The sequence below is a fragment of the Artibeus jamaicensis genome, unplaced genomic scaffold (assembly GCF_021234435.1).
Source record: "Artibeus jamaicensis isolate MK-2021 breed Jamaican fruit bat unplaced genomic scaffold, CSHL_Jam_final contig_47, whole genome shotgun sequence".
NCBI lineage: Eukaryota > Metazoa > Chordata > Mammalia > Chiroptera > Phyllostomidae > Artibeus > Artibeus jamaicensis.
Window position 1 is genome coordinate 1,711,946 of NW_026521848.1, and position 19,722 is coordinate 1,731,667.

Sequence of the window (19,722 nt, forward strand, 5' to 3'; positions counted from 1 at the left end):
GGCAGAGGTGAGAGTGAAGTATATTTGTGCCTTTAGTGGAATAGACACAATACATGCAAAGCAATTACCATCTCAGCTGACATGTGGAAGCATCTCAGGAACCCTAATTACACAATGTGGTTGTGGTGGTTAGAAATATAAGTTCTGACGTCAGAGAGACCTTAGAATTTCTATTTCTCCCCAGTCCCCTATTGTTCCCAGTGTCACCTAGTCCCTGAAACTACTGGTGGGCTCACTGTGGGTGTGGTGACCTGTGTGAGTGCCCTTGTCTGCGCTGCCCCCACCTGGGGTGCTCCCCGCCTTCCCCCCACCCCAGGCTTGTTCTGTGCTCTCCAGGCCCACATTTCCCTTCAGCAATGGGTGCAGCTCAGTCCCAAAGTGGTCCAGACAACATTTGGCGTCCTCTCCTTGTTGCCAGACCTGCACTTTGGTCTGGGGCCCAGAGGGTCCCTGGAGGAGTTGTTGGAACACTCCATCCATTGTCCCTTGGTTTACCTCCTGCCCCCTTCCACCTCCAGCTGGCTAGGCCAGGTTCCTCAAGGAAGCCCCTCTGACCACCCTCCCGAACACGGAGCTGTGAGTGGAGCCGGTGGGGAAGCCAGTGGACCTCCGGGGGACACCAGAGAGTGGAGATCAGCAGGAGCACAGGGTCCATTGCTGACCAACAAAGGGGAGCTTTTCAGGAAGAAGTTGCTGCCAGGCCTTGCTCCGCCTCAGTCTCGGGTTCCAGGACTCGCCTCGATGCCTGGAAACCAGCCTTGTCTGCAGCCTCCTGCGCCTGTCACCTGGGGCCTGAGGCTGGTGGCGCACTCGGGGCCTCGTCTCGACCCCGCGGAGCCCCCCAGGACCCGCGGGTCTGCAGGGGGCGGCTGCGAGCTCCGCTGTGACCCTCTTTCCTGCATCCGCGTCTCCAGCCCTGGAATCCGAATCTCGGGGGACTCTGCCGCTGCTGAGTGGACCTGGACAGTCTGCGACCTGTGCTCCAGCAGCCGCGGGTACTTTTCCAAGGACCAGAACGCGTCTCTCTCAGAAGCGAGGACAATTTGATGGGATGCGTCCCCCTAAGATCTTCAGGGGCCTCCTCTGGCACCAAGAGACTTGCGTCCTGGGTCTACACGGTACACTGACTGCAGGCACCACGGACTGGTCTCTTCTTCTCTGGTCACAGAAGCCCAGAACTCCTTCTCCCATGGAAGGTCCCGCATCCTCATCTCAGCCCTCAGTGTCCACTCTGAGATTCTGTGAATCTGCGACTCTGATCTCCCCAGGGGGGAGGCCTCATCCCCTAAGGGATCTGGCAGTGGAAGGGCCCACAGCCCTCAGCTGACTGGAGTATTTTGGATTCTGTTACCCAAGTGACATTTGTGTTTGTGAAATCCCTATGTAATTCTCTTCTGGCTTCTGATGGTAATTCATTGCCATTATTAAATATACTTGCATTTGCATCGGTTGATCCCCTGTGATCATTTGGGGGGCACCTTTCAGTTCAAAATGCTGAACCAGGGAAAGCAGGTGACATCAGTTTCAATTCTGAGTCACCCTCTCAGTCATGGTGTTACTGGGTAATTACTTCTCTCTGAGCCTCAGTTTCCTCATCCACACGATGTCATTCTTGTCCTTTTCTTGCAGATGAGTAATGCACATTGGAGTAGTGTTTCTAAAACTTCCAGCTGAGGCCATAGGATGGTCTTCACTAATGGTCTCTATCAGGTGACCACACACGTACATACACAGGCAATTGCACTTTTCACGAGTCCAAGGCAGTGGGCTGGCGATCATGGTTGCTAACTGCAGGCCTCTTTGCCAAGGTCGCCCAGCTGGGAGGGTCAGAGCCAGGTTTCAATCTCAACCACCTCACAGAACTTCCTTCCAAGAAAAACAAGTATGAATTCAGAAATGTTGAGACCTTCTGTGCATTTTCAGAATTCACTATTGACAATGTCTCCTGCCCAGGGTTAAGGTTGATGTCATTGACAGAAACCGACCAGAGCCCTGGAAGGTGAAGGGGGCACATTTCCCTTCTTGCCTGTGCAACATTTTTAGGTCTCAGAGCTCAGTATTTCCTAGTGAGGATTCCATCCACTCTCTCTGGAATTATGAATCATAGACAAAGGGTTTTCAGCAGTAGTCAAAGCCAAAAAGCAGTGGGCACCTCCCATCCTAAATTTCATTGTCTCCACGACCAGGGAGGGGATCCAGCTGCACAGAAGCTGGACAGTGTCGTCTTTACTCTCTGGGGTGTCAGGGAAAACTTGTTTAAAATTCTGCCCTCACCACTTAATTCTTTTGTGACCTGGGGTCGGTCTCTTAGCATCTGAGTCCCCGTATTTTATTATTTTTATTTAGTTAGTTTTATGATTTGATTATTTCTATATGCTTTATACTTAGAACAGGTGGCAGCATCCAGCTTCTCCCCCTTCTGCTGGCGTGGCTCCGTATTTACACTGCAGGGCAAGTCCAGGAGGCCCTCGGTGCCCCTGTGGGCTCAGCACTGCAAGTGGCAAAGGCTTTGTGTTGGGGTGAGACACAAAGTGCTGAACAAAGTGGGGGCGTCTGTGTTTTCCTTTTGCACTGACTGCTCCCCGCCCAAGTCTTCACATACCTGCCACCCTCACTTTTAAGTCTTCATTCACATGTGCTTTCTCAGGCCGCCTCATTCACTGCAACCACTGCTTACACCCTGCTGTCTCCCTGCTTTAGTTCTTCCACTTTCTGTTCCTTGAAGTAACGTCCACCTGTGCTTAACCCCCTCTCCCCTAATCCCTGTCATTCCTCCCTAGTAAAAGTTCCTCAAAGGGTGGTTTTGTGGGTGTTTTTTTAATACATTATGTCAGGCACCTAGAGCTGTGCCTGACAGAAAGTGGGGGCTGAATCATACTGGGTGAATGAATGAAGGCGTTTGTCACGAACTGAGCTGGTTCCCTGAAGTCCTTGGCAACACCAAGATTGCCTAGTAGATTGTCCCATTCCTGTGTCCCTCAGTGTCTGGACAATTAACATGTTAGTGAGGCTCCCCCTTCTCCCTGTTCTTTCTCTCGGTCCCAGCTGTTGAAGGGAGGGAAGAGCTGGTCTCCTTGCTCCATTTTAGGCTGCTCTCCCTTTCTCACACTCTTCTCCTGGCCCCCAGCCCTCTCCCCCTGCAGCCTCTCCCTTCCTCTTCTCCCCTCCCCATAATCACTTCTCTTGAACGTTCCCAGTTCTCTCTGGCACTACCCTAGCACTGCTTTCCTCCTCCTCTCCCTGCACAGCAGTGTCCTGACAAAGACAAGTTCCTCTGTCCCCTCCCCATCATGGCACCGTTACTGCACCTTTGTGGGCTGAGGCTGTGCCCCTACACTGAGACTCACCTTAGAACCTCACCTCCTGTAGGTGAACCTCAATCTGGGTCAGTTTCTCTTTCCCTCCACCTGCTCACCTGGCTCAAGGCCCCGCCCTGCCAGGGCTTCCCCAGCCTGGGGCCTCCCCTAGTGGCCAGTGTGTTTTCACTTTTCCTACATCAGCTGGGATTGCCCATCTCTCCAGGCTAAAAGCTATACCATGGGGCTCAGGCAGCTGTTCCATCTGAGCAGAGCTGGAGGTGCAGAGACGCAGACAGAGCAGCAGACTCAGACCCAGCAGAGGAGACTGAGGTCACAGACACCAAACAAGGCTCAGTGAGAGACCCTGGTGACAGCCTCTTAGTGGACACTTAGGTCCCCCTCTGCTGACAGACACCAGAGACAGAGATGAGGATGCAACTGGGTGAGCCCCCACATCATTGCCCATGACCCCCACCTCTCCACAGCCCCCACCCTCAGCCCCTGACACTCTGGGTGCCCTCATCTGTCTGTCCTTCTGTAACACAGACTTGCCTGTGGGTTGCATGCTGGTGCTCATGCTGATGACCACAGTGCTGAGAAGGACGGGAGCAGTTCCTGTCCCCACGCCCCCTCAGTGCCCTCCCGGGTGTAAGGGACTGCCCCATGGCCCAGTTCAAGTCTCTGCCCCCACAAGACATGAAGGCCTTCAGGAGGGCCAAGGACGCCTTGGTGAGTCTCCCCACTGCCCCACCTGCTGTGGGCCAACCCCCACCCTCCCTCAGGGGGTTCCTATGCTCCCTGTGGCTCAGGGTGGACCTGTCTCCTGCCCCAGCCCCAGTCTGCCCTACACTTTGGCACAGTGGGCTGACTCCTGCTGTTGCTGCCATGGGCTGACTCCTGTTCTGCAGTGGAGATGCGTCCACCCTGCTTTTGGAAGTTAGCCCCCCTCCTTATGTTGTAGTCTCCCTCCAATCCCACTGCAGGGGTCTAACCTCAGCCCTCCAGCTGTGCGCTGACCCTCCCCTTCCTCTCCAGGAGGAGTCACTCCTGCTGAAGAACTGGAGCTGCAGCTCCCACCCACTGCCCAGGACCCGGGACCTGAGGCAGCTGCAGGTGAGTTGGCAGAGGGAGGTCCAGCCCTGCCCTCACCTGGCCCCAGCTCCTGTAGCTGCGTAAATGGGCCCTTCACCTTCTCCTCCTCACTCTTCTTGACTTTTCCTCACCTGCCACATTTGCTGAGTCCTCTTACCTTTCCTGACCTTACCTTTACTGCCCCTTCCTCAGTCCTCCTCACCTGTCTCTTCCCTCCTCAGGTATGGGAGCGCCCCGTGGCCTTGGAGGCTGAGCTGGCCCTGACACTGAAGGTCCTGGGGACCATGGCTAACTCCACCCTGGGGGACATCCTGGAGCAGCCCCCTTCACATGCTGCGCTACATCCACACCAAGCTTCAGGCCTGTGTGAGTGCTCTGGGCCCCTGGGCCACATCTCTGGGCTCTGACTCTCCCCCACCCCCATAGGTCTCCCTCTGTCCAGGCCCTGCCTCACACACCACCCTCCTCTCCTCACAGGTCCCAGCTCAGGCCACAGCAGGCCCCAGACCCCGGGGCTACCTCCACCGCTGGCTGCGCCGCCTCCAGGTGGCTTCAAAGGTGAGTGACCAGGGAGTGACCAGTGTCTGGGGACAAACAACTGGGACCCAGATCAGGGGTAGTCACTGGCCCATCCCGTCTTCCCCACAGGAGTCCCCTGCCTGCCTTGAAGCCTCTGTGACATTCAACCTGTTCCGCCTCCTCACCCATGACCTGAACTGTGTCGCCAGTGGAGACCTGTGTGTCTGACCCTGAGGCCCACCCACCACCTGCCCCAGCATCTTAGATGTTATTTATGCCTCACTCATTTTTCTTAAGTTATTGTCAGTTATTTATATATTTGTATGTGGGCATTTTCAAACTCACACCCAATCAGGAGATTTTATTTATGCCTCATTCACTTTTTAAGTTATTGTCAGTTATTTATATATTTATCCATGTGAATTTTCAAACTCACAACCAATTAAGTGTTTATTTTTTTACTTTTTGTCAAAATTGTGCAAATAAACAATGAGGAAAAGATGCTGTTTGTGCTGTGGGGTGTGTGGAGGGATTCAGTGTCCAGGGCTGGTTTGGGAGAGGCCTGAATTCTGGAACCACTTTGGTGCTGACCCCATGGACCATGGACCAGTCTTGTTTCCCCTGAACGCCTCCCTGGATGTTCTGTGAGTCTCTGACTGTTGGCTCTCCCCACTGAGCGGGTCCCATTTCTGAGGGATTTGGAGAGCACCGAGGTCAGCAGGCTCAGTTACAGTCCCCTGCCATGTAACCACCAGGAGTCCTTCTGAGGAATGCGTCCTTAGGGGAATCTGTGTTGTGTGGACGTCACAGAGCACACTCACACTGACCGCGATGGGGCCGTCACCACACACCTGGGCTGTGTGGTACAGCCTGTGGCTCCTGGACCACAAACCTGTGCAGCAGGTTGAACTGTATTAGATACTGTCGGCAGGTAGAACACAATAAGTATTTGTGTATCTGGACACATCTAAACACACTACAGGCACAGCGAGGATGTGCTGGAGGAGATACAAATGTCACACCTGCATGGGGCACTCACATGGGTGGAACCAGGGAACTGTAGTCACTCTGGGCTAGGCAGTGAGTGAGTGGCGAGTGAATGTGAAGGCCTACCACATTCTTCCCACTACTATGGACCTTACAGACTCTACATTTGTGCCACCTAAATGTATAAAACAACACAATATTGCACCAAGCACAAGAGAAAATAGTGCAAAGATGCAGTAAACACAAGGTTTATGAGGCTGCTGCCAGCCTAACATACATACTGTCTTACAGTAAACTTTTTTATAGAAATAAGAGCGCATCTAAAATAATGATGAGATGCATGGTAAATATATAAAACACTAAGGGAGCCCTTTATGATGAAGTGTTATGTACTGTACACTGCCGTATGTGCTGTACTTGCACGTGACTGGCTGCACTTCAGGGTGTATATCAGGGTCGTATATGTGTCCCACCATTGACCAAAAGATCATCATGCCACGCATGACTGAGTTGTGATTATTTGGGATCCTGTTACTAATGTGTCCTTACAGTTGTAAGACCCGTGTGCTTGTGCTGGTCCTCTGTTTCTCCTGGTGTTCATTCATTTTCATGTGTGTGATGGTGTGACCACTGGCAGTGCAAGCAATCATTCTGAGGTAGTGTGAATGGTAGAGGTACGACTTTGAAGTCAGAGCTAAATCTGAGGGGACATTTTCCTTCCCATTTACCTTTTGTGGTATACTTGCCTTTTTCTTTTCTTTCTAAAGTATATTTTACTGATTATGGTATTACAGTTGTCCCATATCCCCCTTTATTCCCCTCGACCACGCACACCCTCTCCCGCTCGCATTCCCCCCATTTACTTCATGTTCATGGGTCATACACATAAGATCTTTGGCTTCTACATTTCCTATACTGCTCTTACCCTCCCCCTGTCTATTTTCTACCTACCATTTATGCTACTTATTCTCTGTACCTTTTCCCCCTCTCTCCCCCTCCCACTCCCCCTCTGATAACCCTCCATGTAATCTCCATTTCTGTGATTCTCTTCCTCATCTAGTTGTTTGCTTAGTTTGTTTATGTTTTCTTTTGTTTTTTCATTTAGTTTTGTTTTAAGGTTTGGTTGTTAATAGCTGTGAGTTTGTTGTCGTTTTACTATTAATATTTTTTATCTGACTTCACCAAGATGGAGGCATAGGTGGAGATGCCATGCTTTCTCACACAACCAAGTTGAGAGACGACAAAATATTAGCAACAGAAAACACAGCCAGAACACAGAAAATTGAACTTTTGGAAAGTCTGATAACAACTAATTCTTCAGCCTGACCAGTAAGAGTGGAGAAGCCAGCAGCTGGCAGAGCGGGGTTGCACAGGAAAACTCGGTCAGACGGACCCGGACACACAGATCCCAGGCATGGGGTTGCAACGGGTGGACCCAGTGAGAGACCCAGTGAGCGACCCAACGAGGGCACAGTGGCGGCGGGTTGACTGTGGTGGCACATTCCTGTGCAGACAGACCAGCGAGGGAGTGGGCAGTGAGATGGGACTGAGCAGGCCCCAGCGGCGGGAACCAGCAGAAGAGGCCGCCATTTCCCCACTCCCACCCCGCTCCCACTATACAGCGTCACAACCCAGTGACCTGGGCGGCCTCCTGCCCTAATGAGCACCAAAGCCTCCGCTCCTCATACTGAACGGGCCCCAACAGACCAAAAATGGCTCAAGAAGATCTCAAAGCCCCAGAGCCCATAAATCTAAGCGATGAAGAAATAGCAAAACTTTCAGATGCACAGTAGTTCAAAACACTGGTGATCAGCATGCTCACAGAACTGGTTGATTTTAGTCACAAATTAGAGGAACATATAAAGGCTAAACTAATTGAAATGAAGGGAATTACACAGGAAACCAATAGTGATGAAAAGGAAACTGGGACTCAAATCAAGGGAGTGAACCATAAGGAAGGAAAAAATGACCAAACACGAAAATATGAAGAAACAAAAATTCAAAAAAAATGAGGAGAGACTGAGGAACCTCCAGGACATCTTTAAATGCTCCAACATCCGAATTATAGGGGTACCAGAAGGAGGAAAGGAACAGCCACCAGTGGAAATCTTATCTGAACAAATAGTAAAGGAGAATTTCCCCAATCTGGCAAAGGCAATAGACTTCCAGGAAATCCAGGAAGCTCAGAGAGTCCCAAAGAACTTGGACCCAAGAAGAAACACACCAAGGCACATCATCATTACATTAGCCAAGATTAAAATGAAGGGAAGAATCCTAGAACCAGCAAGAGGTAAAGGGACAGTCACCTGCAAAGGAGTTCCCATCAGACTGTCAGCTGATTTCTCAAAAGACACCCTACAGGCAAGAAGAGGCTGGAAAAAGGTATTCCAAGTCATGAAATCCAAAGACCTACAACCAAGATTACTCTATCCAGCAAAGCTTTCATTTAGAATGGAAGGACAGATAAGGTGCTTCTCAGATAAGACCAAATTCAAGGAGTTCATCATCACCAAACCCTTATTATATGAAATGTTAAAGGGACTTATCTAAGAAAGAGCACATAAAAAAAGATGAACAGTGAAAAAACAGCAAACTCACAGATATTAACAACCACACCTAAAACAAAAGCAAACTAAAAGGACAGCTAGATCATGAGCAGAAACATAGAAATGAAGATGTCATGGAGGGTTAGCAACAGGGGAGTGGGAGGAGGAGAAAGTGGTAGAAGGTACAGAAAATAAGTAGCAGAGAGGGTAGGTAGAAAATAGATAGGGGAGGGCAAGAATAGTATGGGAAATATAGAATCTAAAGAACTTGAGACACATGTCATAAACTAAAGGGGGGAAAGGTTGGGTGGAGGGTGCAGGGTCGAGGGGAATGAAGGGGGGAATAGAAAAACTGTAATGGCATAATCAATCAAATAAAAATTTTAAAATATTTTTTACCTTCTTGTTCTTAGATAAGTCTCTTTAACATTTCATATAATAAGGGCTGGGTGATGATGAACTTTATCTGCCCTTCATTCTAAATGAAAGCTTTGCTGGATAGAGCAATCTTGGATGTAGGTCCTTGCCTTTCATGACTTCAAATACTTCTTTCCAGCCCTTTCTTGCCTGTAAGGATTCTTTTGAGACATCAGCTGAAAATCTAATGGGAACTCCTTTTTTAGGTAACTATCTCCTTTGCTCTTGCTGCTTTTAAGATTCTCTCTTTATCTTTAATCTTGGCTAATATGATTATGATGTGCCTTATTGTGTTCCTCCTTCGGTCCACTTTCTTTGGGACTCTGAGCTTCCTGGACTTCCTGGTAGTCTATTTCCTTTGCCAGATTGGGGAAGTTCTTCATTATTTGTTCAAATAAGTTTTCAATCTCTTGCTGTTGTTCTTTTCCTTCTGGCACCCCTATGATTCAGATGTTGAAACATTTAAAGATGTCCTGGAGCTTCCTAAACCTCTCATTTTTTTTTTTTGAATTCTCTTTTCTTTATTCTGTTCTGGTTCAATGTTTCTTTCTTTCTGCTGCTCCAATCCATTGATTTGAGTCCTGGTTTTCTTCCCCGCCATTGTTGTCTACCTGTAGATTTTTCTTTATTTCACATAGTGCAACCTTCATTGCTGCCTGGGTCTTTTTATGTTGGTGAAGTGCCCAGTGAGTTCCTGGAGCATCCTGATAACCAGTGTTTTACACTCTGCATCTGATAGGTTGGCTTTCTCTTCATTGCTTAGTTTTGTTTGTTGTTTGTTTGTTTGTTTGTTTTTTCTGGAGCTTTGAACTGGTTTTTCATTTGGGCCTTTTTTTTTTTTTTTTTTGGTCTCTGCGTGCCTGTTATGTAGTAAGGGGCAGAGTCTTAGGTGCTCACCAGGGCAGGGCAACCCATTTGGTTTCTGTAAGGGACCACTCTGCCTGGTTTCAGGAGCTGAAACTTCCCATGGCTAAGGCTGAGGGAGCTACCTTCAGACCATAGGCCACTAAAGAGACAAAGCTTGTCTCTAGCAGCAAGCACTGCTTCTGCTTCATCTCCCTGCCCCCAAAGTATGGTCGGATTGTCAGAGACGAGTGCAACCCCCCAGAGGGGGGCCAACCTAAGGCAGACCCAATCACTTGGAAGGCCATCATGGAAGGATTTGGGGGGCTGCAACAGAAAGGGGGTGATGAACCCTCCTCCCACTTTGATGAGGCCCAAGTGAGTTTATTTCCCAAGGTTTGGTAGCCTTTTAACTGATAGACCCTGACTTAGAAGAAGCCCTAATGGTTCTTTGTACACTATCTACTATTTACTGCCTGACAATGATTAATAAGTTCTACCTGAACTCCTGGGGAAAAAAAAAAAACAATAAAAGCCTGTCTAGGCAAGGGTCAGCGCTCTCTCTCCCCTGGTGAGAGAGTTGCCACCCACTCCAAGTCGCTTTCCCCTTGACAAGGTGGCCAGGCCATTCTGAGGCTGTCCCCCCTTGAGGGAGTAGCCATGCCATTCCTTTTCCTCCACAGGACACGATAGTCCATGTGAATTTGTCTCATGTGTCATCCATGACACTGCGGGCACTACGAGCCAGTGCACACATCAGGTTGCATTGTGATGCTGTGTGGGGAGGAGGAGTCTGAGAGGGGACAGTTCTGCTTGCTCCACTCTCTGCTAGTTTTCAGTCACTTTCCCCAGCCACCCACAGTCAGATTCAGCCCTTCTGGTGCTGATTCCCAGGTGGCTGGGCTTCTGTACATTCTGGGACCCTGTGAGTCTCTCCCATGAACTCTCCCATGAGGCCAGGAGTTAATCCTGCTGCCGCCTCAACACCCACAGGGGTTTCCAGCTTGAAGTTTTAAGGCTTTTTTCCTCGCACTGGACCCTGGGTTGTGCATTCTGTCTTGCTCCCTAGTTGTTCCTCCTGGTTTATCTGCACTCGAATGTAGTGGCCTGCCCAGTCTGCAAGCCACCACCTCACCTCATCCATCAGCCACAATGTTGCTGCCAGTTCTTTCAACCCAGCTGCCATCTCTTCCCCTCTTGTCAGTCTGGATGAATATTTCTTCTTTAACTCCTTGGTTGTTGGACTTCCATACAGTTAGACCTTCTGTCAGTTCTGCTTTTTTCTGTTTTTAAATTTGTTTTTGTTCTTCTTTTGGTTGTGTGAGGAGGCAGAGTGTGTCTACCTATGCCTCCATCTTGGCTGGAAGTCCAGATATACGTAATCTACTTGCTTTTTGCTAAACTTTAGTTTTCTCCATTTGCAAATAACTTATTGCTAGTGCCCCTGGAAAAGTTTGTTTATTTGTCCATCCATCCATCCACCTGTCCATTCATTCTCCATGGACTGTGTTGTTAGCTGCAACGGCAGTAGAATGTTTCCAGCAGTTAGAGTGTCCTCAGTTCAGCAATCTCAGCATTTGAGTTCTGGCTAAGAAAGGAATCAGAGGTGAGACTCAAATACAAGCAAAAGTTTATTTACAAAATCACAGAGGTAGAAGGAGTGAGCTGGGGGAAAAGTGAGCCAGCTGGGCTGTGTGGGCTCAGGAAACAAGTTACAGAGACCAAAAAAAGGGCCCTTGGACCTTAGGCTTAAAAAAGGGCAGAGAGAATGAACGCCCCTGTGGAAAGAGAAGGGGAAAGGTGCAGGCATGTTCAAGAGACAGAACAACCCTGCACTGGGTCCTTCCTCTTGAGGGTTTCACCTGGGGGTCTCAGGGGGAAACCTCCATAGGATATTCGTCAGCTCTCCAGGTATATCTTTTTAGGGTTGTGGTCTCTACTGATGTTCAGCACCAGGACATGGTGTTAGGGTGGTTGATGACATGGGCTATGAAAGAATTCCCAAAGAGAAGAAAGTGTAGAAAATAAAGCTTTCATTCACACTACAGAAAGGAGAGGGGCGTGGTGTGGAGAGTGGCACCAGCACTGAGGGGTGGGGGCTTTGAGCTCTTATTGGTTTACAATTGGATTTGTTCACAGGTGGGAGGGGGTTGCTTTTGTGTGGCCCCTCAGCTGCTGGGGTGTGGCAACTCGAGGCTGCAGTTTGTTCCAATGTTATCTGCTGCCTGTGGCTGCAGGGAGCTGTGAGGTCTCAAAGTTGGTCCAGAAACCAGGCGGACACAGTGAGCCAAGGAGCAGGGATTTTTCGCAGTAATAAGAGGGAAATTGGAGCCATCCCAGGGCGGTTGGGGAGCCAAGCAAGAGAGGTTAGGACTTGCTCAGTTGTTCTTAGAGAAGGGTTTTTAAGCGCAAATCCTGAGAAGGGTATCTGTTTGGGGTGTCAGAGTCTGATTGGCTAGACCTGGTTGCTGGGTGCCATTTCTGCTGACCATTGTTCTTGATGTATCTTGTCAGGCTCAAGTTAAAGCTGCATCTTGTTATGCCAGACAGGCTGACCCCAGACCCCAGTCTTAGTGGGGCATCTCTTTGTCCAGGGTAGGGTTGGCAGGCAGTTTCCCACAGTACAGTTCCTGCCTGGTGATTTTCCGTTCCTCCTAGGCCTACCTAGGTCTGGCAGGAAGTGTTAGTTCTGTTCTTGTTTTCCAGTAATTTCCAGTCCTGGGGGCACAAGCTCAGGAGAGTAAAAGGGGCATCATGTTTCACAAGGTCATAGGCCTGCCCGGCAATTGGAGCCATGAAGGCAAGTGGTGCAGTTTTATCATTGTACATGGGGTCATTAGTCATCACACCTTCCCCACTGTGATCCATGGGGTCAGCCAGCCTGGCTGCTTCTCTGGGCTGGAGCTGAAACATAACTGAGGCCTAGATGTTATCTCCAGGGCTTATTCTTAAGGGAGTGGTCATGCAGGGGCTTCTTAGGGAGTCATATGACGCTATTGTCTGACCACACTTTTCTTCCTTTAGGGGGGTCTACCATATGACTAGCATCATGCCAAGGGAGGAAAGGTCAGGGGATGGTCTGAGCTGAATGACCGTTGATAAGACAGGTCAGGGGTCAAAGCTACATGAACAGCAATATGCCAGGACAGGAAAGGCTACCCAGGGTGTTAAGACCCACCATGCAACCATCTGTTGCAAGGCACCCTCAGCTTTCTGCTCTGGGGAATTTCCATATCCTGTCATCCTTGGTCTCCTGAAGTCCAATACTGCCCACTACAGTATTGCCTGAGCCACAGCCCTGTCATCAGGGGGCTTCAGAATAGAGAGGGAACCAGACATCAAGGTCCAAAGCACAGGCAGGAGGCCCTGTGCTGGGTCCAGAGCTCACGGAGGGGTGCCTGGGAGTGAGGTCACACGGGCAGGCAGACAGCTGCCAGGTGCACTGGTATCTGTCAGATCTTTTAATGTTGTTCGGTTTTCCTAGAAGGAGATACAAGGAGTCCTTGCAGGGTTTGAAGCCAGGAAGCAACCTCTGCAATGGGTGAGTCTGAAAGTGCAGGCCTCACTAGAGGAGTGTGGACTGGATGAGGGAACCTGGGTGTGAGAGGACAGTGAGTTTGGCCTCAGGGAGGCAGAGGTGAGAGTGAAGTATATTTGTGCCTTTAGTGGAATAGACACAATACATGCAAAGCAATTACCATCTCAGCTGACATGTGGAAGCATCTCAGGAACCCTAATTACACAATGTGGTTGTGGTGGTTAGAAATATAAGTTCTGACGTCAGAGAGACCTTAGAATTTCTATTTCTCCCCAGTCCCCTATTGTTCCCAGTGTCACCTAGTCCCTGAAACTACTGGTGGGCTCACTGTGGGTGTGGTGACCTGTGTGAGTGCCCTTGTCTGCGCTGCCCCCCACCTGGGGTGCTCCCCCGCCTTCCCCCCACCCCAGGCTTGTTCTGTGCTCTCCAGGCCCACATTTCCCTTCAGCAATGGGTGCAGCTCAGTCCCAAAGTGGTCCAGACAACATTTGGCGTCCTCTCCTTGTTGCCAGACCTGCACTTTGGTCTGGGGCCCAGAGGGTCCCTGGCAGAGTTGTTGGAACACTCCGTCCATTGTCCCTTGGTTTACCTCCTGCCCCCTTCCACCTCCAGCTGGCTAGGCCAGGTTCCTCAAGGAAGCCCCTCTGACCACCCTCCCGAACACGGAGCTGTGAGTGGAGCCGGTGGGGAAGCCAGTGGACCTCCGGGGGACACCAGAGAGTGGAGATCAGCAGGAGCACAGGGTCCATTGCTGACCAACAAAGGGGAGCTTTTCAGGAAGAAGTTGCTGCCAGGCCTTGCTCCGCCTCAGTCTCGGGTTCCAGGACTCGCCTCGATGCCTGGAAACCAGCCTTGTCTGCAGCCTCCTGCGCCTGTCACCTGGGGCCTGAGGCTGGTGGCGCACTCAGGGCCTCGTCTCGACCCCGCGGAGCCCCCCAGGACCCGCGGGTCTGCAGGGGGCGGCTGCGAGCTCCGCTGTGACCCTCTTTCCTGCACCCGCGTCTCCAGCCCTGGAATCCGAATCTCGGGGGACTCTGCCGCTGCTGAGTGGACCTGGACAGTCTGCGACCTGTGCTCCAGCAGCCGCGGGTACTTTTCCAAGGACCAGAACGCGTCTCTCTCGGAAGCGAGGACAATTTGATGGGATGCGTCCCCCCTAAGATCTTCAGGGGCCTCCTCTGGCACCAAGAGACTTGCGTCCTGGGTCTACACGGTACACTGACTGCAGGCACCACGGACTGGTCTCTTCTTCTCTGGTCACAGAAGCCCAGAACTCCTTCTCCCATGGAAGGTCCCGCATCCTCATCTAGGCCTTCAGTGTCCACTCTGAGATTCTGTGAATCTGCGACTCTGATCTCCCCCCGGGGGAGGCCTCATCCCCTAAGGGATCTGGCAGTGGAAGGGCCCACAGTCCTCAGCTGACTGGAGTATTTTGGATTCTGTTACCCAAGTGACATTTGTGTTTGTGAAATCCCTATGTAATTCTCTTCTGGCTTCTGATGGTAATTCATTGCCATTATTAAATATACTTGCATTTGCATCGGTTGATCCCCTGTGATCATTTGGGGGCCACCTTTCAGTTCAAAATGCTGAACCAGGGAAAGCAGGTGACATGAGTTTCAATTCTGAGTCACCCTCTCAGTCATGGTGTTACTGGGTAATTACTTCTCTCTGAGCCTCAGTTTCCTCTTCCACACGATGTCATTCTTGTCCTTTTCTTGCAGATGAGTAATGCACATTGGAGTAGTGTTTCTAAAGCTTCCAGCTGAGGCCATAGGATGGTCTTCACTAATGGTCTCTATCAGGTGACCACACACGTACATACACAGGCAATTGCACTTTTCACGAGTCCAAGGCAGTGGGCTGGCGATCATGGTTGCTAACTGCAGGCCTCTTTGCCAAGGTCACCCAGCTGGGAGGGTCAGAACCAGGTTTCAATCTCAACCACCTCACAGAACTTCCTTCCAAGAAAAACAAGTATGAATTCAGAAATGTTGAGACCTTCTGTGCATTTTCAGAATTCACCTTTGATGCAATGTCTCCTGCCCAGGGTTAAGGTTGATGTCATTGACAGAAACCGACCACAGCCCTGGAAGGTGAAGGGGGCACATTTCCCTTCTTGCCTGTGCAACATTTTTAGGTCTCAGAGCTCAGTATTTCCTAATGAGGATTCCATCCACTCTCTCTGGAATTATGAATCATAGACAAAGGGTTTTCAGCAGTAGTCAAAGCCAAAAAGCAGTGGGCACCTCCCATCCTAAATTTCGTTGTCTCCATGACCAGGGAGGGGATACAGCTGCACAGAAGCTGGACAGTGTCGTCTTTACTGTCTGGGGTGTCAGGAAAAACTTGTTTAAAATTCTGCCCTCACCACATAATTTTTTTGTGACTTTGGGTCGGTCTCTTAGCATCTGAGTCCACGTATTTTATTATTTTTATTTATTTAGTTAGTTTTATGATTTGATTATTTCGATATGCTTTATACTTAGAACAGGTGGCAGCATCCAGCTTCTCCCCCTTCTGCTGGCGTGGCTCCGTATTTACACTGCAGGGCAAGTCCAGGAGGCCCTCGGTGCCCCTGTGGGCTCAGCACTGCAAGTGGCAAAGGCTTTGTGTTGAGGTGAGACACAAAGTGCTGAACAAAGTGGGGGCGTCTGGGTTTTCCTTTTGCACTGACTGCTCCCCGCCCAAGTCTTCACATACCTGCCACCCTCACTTTTAAGTCTTCATTCACATGTGCTTTCTCAGGGCGCCTCATTCACTGCAACCACTGCTTACACCCTGCTGTCTCCCTGCTTTAGTTCTTCCACTTTCTGTTCCTTGAAGTAACGTCCACCTGTGCTTAAGCCCCTCTCCCCTAATCCCTGTCATTCGTCCCTAGTAAAAGTTCCTCAAAGGGTGGTTTTATGGGTTTTTTTTTTTAATACATTATGTCAGGCACCTAGAGATGTGCCTGACAGAAAGTGGGGGCTGCATCATACTGGGTGAATGAATGAAGGCGTTTGTCATGAACTGAGCTGGTTCCCTGAAGTCCTTGGCAACACCAAGATTGCCTAGTAGATTGTCCCATTCCTGTGTCCCTCAGTGTCTGGACAATTAACATGTTAGTGAGGCTCCCCCTTCTCCCTGTTCTTTCTCTCAGTCCCAGCTGTGGAAGGGGGGGAAGAGCTGGTCTCCTTGCTCTATTTTAGGCTGCTTTCCCTTTCTCACACTTCTCCCACCACCCACCCTGCCCTCACCCCCTGCTGCCTCTCCCTTCCTCTTCTCCCCTCCCCATAATCACTTCTCTTGAACGTTCCCAGTTCTCTCTGGCACTACCCTAGCACTGCTTTCCTCCTCCTCTCCCTGCACAGCAGTGTCCTGACAAAGACAAGTTCCTCTGTCCCCTCCCCATCAGGGCACGGTGACTGCACCTTTGTGGGCTGAGGCCGTGGCCCTACACTGAGACCCAGCTTAGGATCTCACCTCCTGTAGGTGAACCTCAATCTGGGTCAGTTTCTCTTTCCCTCCACCTGCTCACCTGGCTCAAGGCCTCGCCCTGCCAGGGCTTCCCCAGCCTGGGGCCTCCCCTAGTGGCCAGTGTGTTTTCACTTTTCCTACATCAGCTGGGATTGCCCATCTCTCCAGGCTAAAAGCTGTACCATGGAGCTCAGGCAGCTATTCCATCCGAGCAGAGCTGGAGGTGCAGAGACGCAGACAGAGCAGCAGACTCAGACCCAGCAGAGGAGACTTAGGTCACGGACACCAAACAAGGCTGAGTGAGAGACCCTGGTGACAGCCTCTCAGTGGACACTTAGGTCCCCCTCTGCTGACAGACACCAGAGACAGAGATGAGGATGCAACTGGGTGAGCCTCCACATCATTGCCCAAGACCCCCACCTCTCCACAGCCCCTGCCCTCAGCCCCTGACACTGTCCGTGCCCTCATCTGTCTGTCCTTCTGTAACACAGACTTGCCTGTGGGTTGCATGCTGGTGCTGATGCTGATGACCATGGTGCTGACCAGGACAAGAGCAGTTCCTGTCCCCACGTCCCTCAGTGCCCTCCCGGGTGCAAGGGGCTGCCCCATGGCCCAGTTCAAGTCTCTGCCCCCACAAGACATGAAGGCCTTCAGGAGGGCCAAGGACGCCTTGGTGAGTCTCCGCACTGCCCCACCTACTGTGGATGAACCCCCACCCTCCCTCTGGGGGTTCCCATGCTCCCTGTGGCTCAGGGTGGACCTGTCCCCTCCCCTCCCTGGGCTGCCCTGCACTTTGGCACAGTAGGCTGACTCCTGCTGTTGCTGCATTGGGCTGACTCCTGTTCTGCAGTGGAGACGCCTCCACCCTGCTTTTGGAAGTTAGCCCCCCTCCTTATGTTGTAGTCTCCCTCCAATCCCACTGCAGGGGTCTAACCTCAGTCCTCCAGCTGTGCACTGACCCTCCCCTTCCTCTCCAGGAGGAGTCACTCCTGCTGAAGAACTGGAGCTGCAGCTCCCACCCACTGCCCAGGACCCGGGACCTGAGGCAGCTGCAGGTGAGTTGGCAGAGGGAGGTCCAGCCCTGCCTTCACCTGGCCCCAGCTCCTGTAGCTGCGTAAATGGGCCCTTCACCTTCTCCTCCTCACTCTTCTTGACTTTTCCTCACCTGCCACATTTGCTGTCCTCTTACATTTCCTGACCTTACCTTTACTGCCCCTTCCTCAGTCCTCCTCACCTGTCTCTGCCCTCCTCAGGTGTGGGAGCGCCCAGTGGCCTTGGAGGCTGAGCTGGCCCTGACACTGAAGGTCCTGGGGACCATGGCTAACTCCACCCTAGGGGACATCCTGGAGCAGCCCCTTCACATGCTGCGCTACATCCACACCAAGCTTCAGGCCTGTGTGAGTGCTCTGGGCCCTTGGGCCACATCTGTGAGCTCTGACTCTCCCCCACCCTCATAGGTCTCCCTCTGTCCAGGCCCTGCCTCACACACCACCCTCCTCTCCTCACAGGTCCCAGCTCAGGCCACAGCAGGCCCCAGACCCCGGGGCTACCTCCACCGCTGGCTGCGCCGCCTCCAGGTGGCTTCAAAGGTGAGTGACCAGGGAGTGACCAGTGTCTGGGGACAAACAACTGGGACCCAGATCAGGGGTAGTCACTGGCCCATCCCGTCTTCCCCACAGGAGTCCCCTGCCTGCCTTGAAGCCTCTGTGACATTCAACCTGTTCCGCCTTCTCACCCATGACCTGAACTGTGTCGCCAGTGGAGACCTGTGTGTCTGACCCTGAGGCCCACCCGCCACCTGCCCCAGCATCTTAGATGTTATTTATGCCTCACTCATTTTTCTTAAGTTATTGTCAGTTATTTATATATTTGTATGTGGGCATTTTCAAACTCACACCCAATCAGGAGATTTTATTTATGCCTCATTCACTTTTTAAGTTATTGTCAGTTATTTATATATTTATCCATGTGAATTTTCAAACTCACAACCAATTAAGTGTTTATTTTTTTACTTTTTGTCAAATTGTGCAAATAAACAACGAGGAAAAGATGCTGTTTGTGCTGTGGGGTGTGTGGAGGGATTCAGTGTCCAGGGCTGGTTTGGGAGAGGCCTGAATTCTGGAACCACTTTGGTGCTGACCCCATGGACCATGGACCAGTCTTGTTTCCCCTGAACGCCTCCCTGGATGTTCTGTGAGTCTCTGACTGTTGGCTCTCCCCACTGAGCGGGTCCCATTTCTGAGGGATTTGGAGAGCACCGAGGTCAGCAGGCTCAGTTACAGTCCCCAGCCATGTAACCACCAGGAGTCCTTCTGAGGATTGCGTCCTTAGGGGAACCTGTCGTTGTGCAGACGTCACAGAGCACTCACACTGACCGCGATGGGGCCGTCACCACACACCTAGGCTGTGTGGTACAGCCTGTGGCTCCTGGACCACAAACCTGTGCAGCAGGTTGAAGTGTATTAGATACTGTCGGCAGGTAGAACACAATAAGTATTTGTGTATCTGGACACATCTAAACACACTACAGGCACAGCGAGGATGTGCTGGAGGAGATACAAATGTCACACCTGCATAGGGCACTCACATGGGTGGAACCAGGGAACTGTAGTCACTCTGGGTGAGGCAGTGAGTGAGTGGCGAGTGAATGTGAAGGCCTACCACATTCTTCCCACTACTATGGACCTTACAAACTCTACATTTGTGCCACCTAAATGTATAAAACAACACAATATTGCACCAAGCACAAGAGAAAATAGTGCAAAGATGCAGTAAACACAAGGTTTATGAGGCTGCTGCCAGCCTAACATACATACTGTCTTACAGTAAACTTTTTATAGAAATAGACAGAGCACACTCTAAAATAATGATGAGATGCATAGTAAATATATAAAACACTAAGGGAGCCCTTTATGATGAAGTGTTATGTACTGTACACTGCCGTATGTGCTGTACTTGCACGTGACTGGCTGCACTTCAGGGTGTATATCAGGGTCGTGTATGTGGTCCACCATTGACCAAA

At 50.9% G+C, this 19,722-nt stretch overlaps 2 protein-coding genes across 2 annotated transcripts; both read left to right on the forward strand.

The window, feature by feature from the left end:
- Positions 1-741: 741 nt before the first annotated feature.
- Positions 742-5,138, forward strand: LOC128627798 (interferon lambda-3-like). The gene is given in 8 exon segments (XM_053667527.1): positions 742-1,032; positions 3,785-3,925; positions 3,927-4,028; positions 4,335-4,412; positions 4,613-4,711; positions 4,713-4,757; positions 4,869-4,949; positions 5,040-5,138. Coding segments are annotated over 8 exon segments (936 nt in total).
- An 8,938-nt stretch (positions 5,139-14,076) lies between these two features.
- LOC128627799 (interferon lambda-3-like) lies at positions 14,077-18,478 on the forward strand. The gene is made up of 6 exons (XM_053667528.1): positions 14,077-14,367; positions 17,131-17,373; positions 17,678-17,755; positions 17,954-18,097; positions 18,209-18,289; positions 18,380-18,478. The coding sequence occupies exons 1-6, from the start codon at positions 14,077-14,079 to the stop codon at positions 18,476-18,478; spliced, it is 936 nt and encodes a 311-aa protein (XP_053523503.1).
- The last annotated feature ends 1,244 nt before the right edge of the window (positions 18,479-19,722 follow it).

Excerpts from the sequence above, each read along its gene's own strand:
- LOC128627799 (XM_053667528.1), top strand. The coding sequence starts at position 14,077 with ATGCCTGGAAACCAGCCTTGTCTGCAGCCTCCTGCGCCTGTCACCTGG. Across the intron at positions 17,756-17,953 it reads GGGACCTGAGGCAGCTGCAG|GTGTGGGAGCGCCCAGTGGC; the intron begins GTGAGTTGGCAG and ends TGCCCTCCTCAG. Across the intron at positions 18,290-18,379 it reads GCCTCCAGGTGGCTTCAAAG|GAGTCCCCTGCCTGCCTTGA; the intron begins GTGAGTGACCAG and ends TCTTCCCCACAG.